Raw genomic sequence first — 5,783 nt, 5'->3', positions numbered from 1 at the left:
GAAAGAATGGCGATTTTGCACTAGTGTGGTGTCTGTTTAAAAATTAACAGAGGCCTCAGGCTGGAAAGGAGAGCAGGGGGTAAGGGTCATGACTGAAGACACGTGTTAGAGCATCATAGACACCAGTGCAGGCTTCCTTCTTTTTATATTTTCTGATTTAGTGAATGTGCCCTTCCTCAGAGCTTATAGGGGGACCTTGTTCCCCACAGAGTCCTTTACTGCTGGGTTTTGGAGCTGACGCCTGAGGATTGTTGAATAGCAGGGCTGCTCTCTTCTAGCAGCCAAGTGTGCTCTCTCCAGGAGACCGGGACTTACCTACCCCGGGCAAGAAGGGGCAAGGCTGGCAGGCAGCCCTGCTGCACAGACCAATACACCAGGGCATGAGCCCGCTCTCCTGGGCGGTGCCGTGGTCAGTACAGTCTGAATTAGTTCCTGGAACCCTCAGGTGTCACGCTCGCTGTGGGATAGTCGCTGCACATTCGGCAAGGCTTCTGGGCTGGAGGAAATTTGAGGCCATCGAGGAGCCTGTGTTTTGTCACTGATGAAGCTTTCTCTTTTTCTCCCAGTTTCATCAGTACAAACTGTGCCCTGCAGTTTTCATCCCGTGGGGTCCGCCCAGGCCTCACCACGGTCCTGGCCCGCAACCTTGACAAGAACACCATGGGGTACTTGCAGTGGCGGTGGGGCATCCAGTCAGCCATGAACACGAGTATTGTCCGCGACACAAAAACCAGCCATTTCACCATGGCGTTACAGGTGAGGCGCCTGTGGCTGCGCGCAGGGGATGGCGCTTCCACCCCCGGGAGGGAAGTGCTCAGCTTTTCCATCTCGGCAGTATTTTGGCCTGGGACTAGAGGATAATGGAGCAGTTGGTCCCATCTCATGTGAACGTGTAACGTAGGTAACCAGCTGCGTCTGGCAGCACAATGCTTTGCACCCAGCGTTGTCGTACCTAATGCGGATCAGCTCACAGCGGGGTCAGGATGCACAACAGAGCCTGTGGCTGCGACGAGTAAGTGGCAAGAATGCTCTCTGTGCCACTGAAACGATACGGAAGGAAATTTGGGGGAACATTCAGCGGTGGCCAAGGGTCCGTTTTCATCTTTGTGCCTCTTGTATTTCAGCTGGGAATCCCCCATTCCTTCATGATGGTCAGTTACCAGCATAAGTTTCAGGATGAGGATCAGACACGAGTGAAAGGCTCTCTCAAGTGAGTGTGCAAGAGGAAGTTCCCGTTGCTCACACGCTGAAGAATCTGTCCTCTCCTGCTCTTATAGGCCTCCAGGTTCCACACAAATCAAATGTTTCTGTGGCCTTTGGGAATCCACTTTTCATTAATTAAATCTGGTAAATGCTGAAGCGAATGTCTGGGAGGCTGAGCTCTGTTTGCCTCTTCAGATTACTGGAACTTAAAGTACTACTGTGTGGTATTTCTGTATCATCGTTGCTAAGAAAGCCGGAAGTTCACTGCTTTACAAGCCCAAAAGGCCAATCTCATCCTGTAGATACGCAGTGAATCGTCCAGTAGCCAGCATCTGCTGCACACGGATGTATTTCTGTGGTTTACTTACTGGGGAATTACAGGATTTGGTAAAGAGAAATTCAAGAGTCTTCCCTGTCTTACCTGGGTTTGGTTCTGTCGTTCCAGGGCGGGTTTCTTTGGGACCATAGTGGAGTATGGAGCAGAAAGGAAGATTTCCAGACACAGCGTTTTAGGAGCCACTGTCAGCGTTGGTGTGCCCCAAGGAGTGTCTTTGAAAATCAAGTCAGTTCAAGATTACACCTCTGGATATCAGAGGCTGAGCATAACCTGCATTTATTCTATTTCCAGTACTCTGGCGGGAAGGTCCCAGTCTCAGGGTGGTACAGGTATAATTGGCACATCACTACGACAGGCTGCAGCCGCCCTCACCTCTAGCACAAGTGGTGCCTGTGGAAGCAGCGTATGCCTTCTGCTGGTGTTACGCAGAGCCTGAGCCACCTCTTTCAGGACCTCTGTGTGTGGGGGCAGGGAGGGGCATCCAAACATTCTGAAAAGACAGCTCAGAGTAAGGTTTGGAGCTGGTAAGTGGATAGAGGATTCCCTAAAATAATTGCATTCCGTTTTTGTAACACTGTGCACAAATACGTACTTGAATTAGTGAATTATCGTTAACTAATGTAGGCGATTGTACTGTTAATAAGATGCAGTTCACGAAGGGGGTAGAACTCTTTAAGGGTTCGTGCACTGTGGTGCGTTTTTAACTGGTGCCAGCAGAGGGCCTGGCAGGATGCAGGACCTGTAAAGAACGCCCCTGTGGGAGGAAAATATGGCTTTATAAAATAAATATTATTATAAGCGTCAGAAAAATATTAACGTTCGCCTTCCTTGAAGGCACATGCCTGTGTTGGAACATAGACCTTCTCTATAATAATTTTCTTTCCTTGTTACAATGATGTTGGTCCCTTGCCGTGGTGAAATTAATGACAAAATAAATTCTCCTAAGATTAAAAAACACTTCCGAATGGTCAGGTACTATCACAAAAGATGTCTGCAGCATGGAATTCTGCCTATGGCTGGGGTCAGATGTGTGTCTTACCATCGCCGTGTTTCGGTTTATGGGATTTTCCCCTTTCTGAGCTCATCATTCATCTCTCCTCTGGTCCAGCAGCTGTCCGGCAGCAGACACTGCTGCTCAGCAAACTCAGTCAAGCCCATTAAACTCTGCATTTCCTCTTACCCGTCACTGTTCTTTTTTGCTCCAGGCTGAACAGGGCTAGCCAGACCTACTTCTTCCCTGTCCACCTAACAGACCAGCTGCTTCCCAGCGCTGTGTTCTATGCCACCGTGGGACCTCTCGTTATCTACTTCGCCATGCATAGGCTCATCATCAAACCCTACCTCAGGGCACAGAAGGAGAGGTGAGCACGCACGACTCTGGTTTGAAGTCAGAGCTGGGAAGTCCCAGCGAGTGCTTCTGGGAACCTGGTGCGAAGGCTGGTGTGAGGCTGTGGGTCAGTTGTAGTTGGGGCGGGTGAGCAGACTCCTGCCACGGCATGGCTGAGTCCATCCGCTGTGGGAGCTGATGCGATGTTCCGTATGCCAGGGAGCTGGAGAAGCAAAGGGAGAGCACAGCCAGCGACATCCTTCAGAAGAAGCAGGAGGCTGAGGCTGCGGTACGTTTTCCTGTAACTGATTCCCCTCAGTTAAAGGAAGTCGTTCTCCCTCTGGGCTTTTCTCTTTTGGACACAGTGTCTGATGCTGCTTGATTTTTGCTGTGCCCCTTGTGTGGTGACAGGTCCGGTTAATGCAGGAGTCCGTCCGGAGGATAATTGAAGCGGAGGAAGCCAGAATGGGTAAAGATCACACCATGGTTTATTTGTTCCATAAACCTGGAGAGAGGAAGGAGCAGTACAGAGGCTGGGTGGTTGAGGGGGAAAAATGCGAGGTCTTGCTTTTTCATTTCCACTCCTAATGAATCGCGGTGTAATCGCTGTGGCCCATGCAGTGGGGAAGTTCCATTACGATTTACCTTCTGGTGCCTGAGCTTAGTAAAGATCCACCGAATGTTGTCTTGGGACACGTTGTGAGGTGGACCAGGAGGCTGAAGACACCCGTCTGGATTCGCCTCCCCACAAGAGACACACGTGTGTATATGTGCAGAAGTTGCAGTCTGAAGTTTAGGTTTCCCTGGTCTCTAGCTTACACAGTTCCTCCTGGATCGTAATGGAAATCTGACTTCTGGTGTTTGCTGGCAATTTCCAAGAGTATGTTCCAAAGTGAACTGACGTCCACTTGGACTGTCACACCGGTGTGGCACTGACATCTTGTCATTCTGTCCTGGTGCTGAAGGTTGCTAACAAACACCCAGACAGAAATGTTCTGTCTGGAGAAGCATGGGTCCAGGCAAGGAGAATTTAATTACCATGGGAAGCAAGAGAAAATGCCAGGCTGGTCTTTTCACCAGTGTCTGCCTCTCTGTCGGTGGAAGCCTTTCACCACATCTGTGATTTCCTGTGAAATGCAGGTTTGATTGTAGTGAACGCCTGGTACGGGAAGTTTGTTAATGACAACAGCAGGAAGAATGAGAAGGTGAAAGTAATAGACGTGACTGTGCCCCTGCAGTGCTTGGTGAAGGACTCTAAACTCATCCTTACAGAGGCATCCAAGGTATGTAGCTGTGCTGACAAAGCCCGGGCTCAAATGTGTGGCTCAGGCTTTCGATTGAACCATGTGCTGTCCAGCCAGGGCATTTCCACAGCGTGTGTGAAGCCAGTGACTCTAGATCAAGTCACGGAAGCCATTTACACACCAACCGTTACGAACCTCCGGGACCTTGTTTCTCTGGGCATTTCCAGTGCCGCAGAAACAGCGTCTGTATTTGGTTTTGGTCAGCTGAAGAGCTGTGCAAGCCCCTTTCCCAATGCTCAGTCTGTCCTTCTCTGGTTCAAGGCTGGGCTGCCGGGTTTCTACGATCCCTGCGTGGGTGAGGAGAAGAGTTTGAAAGTGCTTTATCAGTTCCGAGGAGTTCTGCACCAAGTGATGTCAGCTGACAATGAGGCCCTTAGGATACCAAAGCAATGTAAGTAGAAGCGACAACTGCCCTGCTGCTTCCTTCAGGAACCGGTAGAGGGTTGCTTCGGCTCTGTGTGCCGAAGCACACAGAGCTGGGGTTCAGAACTGGGGTTACTGGAACAGAGTGACCATGATACACCTCTGCAGCATGACTGGAAAGAGCTCAGCAGCACTGCTGCAGCTGTTCATACCAGCTAACCGGAGCCGGCAGCAGAAGCCTCCTCCAGCTGCTGGGGTCTGGGCTGGGCAGTTCCCGGCCCTGGATTGCCCTTTGAGGACAGAATTGAGCTCAGGAAGGCAGGGAAGGCCTGGGCCAGATTTATTCCTCATCTCCATGTATCCATGTGCCAAAGCATTTTCCCTGCCAGAGTAATTTTGTGAAAGAGGTATGGGCTAGTGACAAGTTTTACTGGTAGCTCTGTAGGTCTGGCCAGTTGGCTAAAGGGCACAAACCTCCTGTTCGCTCTAGGCCAGCTCCCTGGCCCAGTTTAGGAAGCATATCCAACATACAGAGCTTCTGTAGGCTCGTTGGATGTGTATATGAATCGTGTTTAATTAGCAGCCAGAAACATTCCTGTCTGTCCCTGCTACCACGGTAACTTCAAGTGAGGATGTGTCTCATCCCACAGAAATGGTGTGTATCCTTTTGTTCTCATCCAACAGCTCACAGAATCGATGCAGACGGCTAATCTGGTGAGCGTGTGCACATCCAATTACAGTACCTGGGTCAACAGAAACGGCAAAACCTTCCCTCGGACGCTACGAGCTTGAACAGAGACAGTTTTACTCTCCAGATAGCAGGTGGTGTCCCACCAGCTATGTCAGGAGGCAGAAGGAGAGAACCTGCTTCCACAGGTGGCTCCACAACAGTATGAATTGTGGCTCAATAACCAATAAAGCAACGTGACTCTGAACGCGCAGTGCTTTCTGCTGCGGCCGTGCCAGCGGGCACGGAGCACCCCCTCGCGCAGCCGGGTCCTTCCTGCTGCCATTTGGCCACAGCCCGTTTGTGCAGCCTCGCGTGTATCGTCTTGCGTGCCGGGACGAAGACCTGTGGTTCTCCCTTCTCCACACCCTTCCTGGGGTAGGTAACGTACCTTGTTCTGCTCTGGAGGGTAAGCTCAGTTCTCTGGCCACCTCCCAGGAAGCCTCTGTGTAAATCCTTTAGTTGGAAAAAGGACAGGGATTGTTTTCCATCCCAAAACTGTATTTGAAATGTACTTGTTAC

The 5,783-nt window shown here is 50.7% G+C and overlaps 1 protein-coding gene across 1 annotated transcript in view; it reads left to right on the top strand.

Annotated features, from left to right (window-relative positions):
• DNAJC11 (DnaJ (Hsp40) homolog, subfamily C, member 11) overlaps positions 1-5,506 on the top strand; it is a 16,485-nt gene extending 10,979 nt beyond the window's left edge. The window contains exons 7-15 of the mRNA XM_010133564.1: positions 567-756; positions 1,125-1,210; positions 1,649-1,765; positions 2,746-2,901; positions 3,087-3,156; positions 3,279-3,336; positions 4,008-4,150; positions 4,433-4,562; positions 5,219-5,506. Coding sequence (XP_010131866.1) covers positions 567-756; positions 1,125-1,210; positions 1,649-1,765; positions 2,746-2,901; positions 3,087-3,156; positions 3,279-3,336; positions 4,008-4,150; positions 4,433-4,562; positions 5,219-5,244 — 976 coding nt within the window. The 3' untranslated portion in view covers positions 5,245-5,506. The remainder of the gene's footprint in view (positions 1-566; positions 757-1,124; positions 1,211-1,648; positions 1,766-2,745; positions 2,902-3,086; positions 3,157-3,278; positions 3,337-4,007; positions 4,151-4,432; positions 4,563-5,218) is intronic.
• Positions 5,507-5,783: the final 277 nt, after the last annotated feature.

The sequence above is a fragment of the Buceros rhinoceros genome, unplaced genomic scaffold (assembly GCF_000710305.1).
Source record: "Buceros rhinoceros silvestris isolate BGI_N320 unplaced genomic scaffold, ASM71030v1 scaffold44253, whole genome shotgun sequence".
In the NCBI taxonomy this organism is placed as follows: domain Eukaryota; kingdom Metazoa; phylum Chordata; class Aves; order Bucerotiformes; family Bucerotidae; genus Buceros; species Buceros rhinoceros.
The sequence above is the reverse complement of the archived record's forward strand: the minus strand, read 5'-3'. Positions and strand labels throughout refer to the sequence as shown.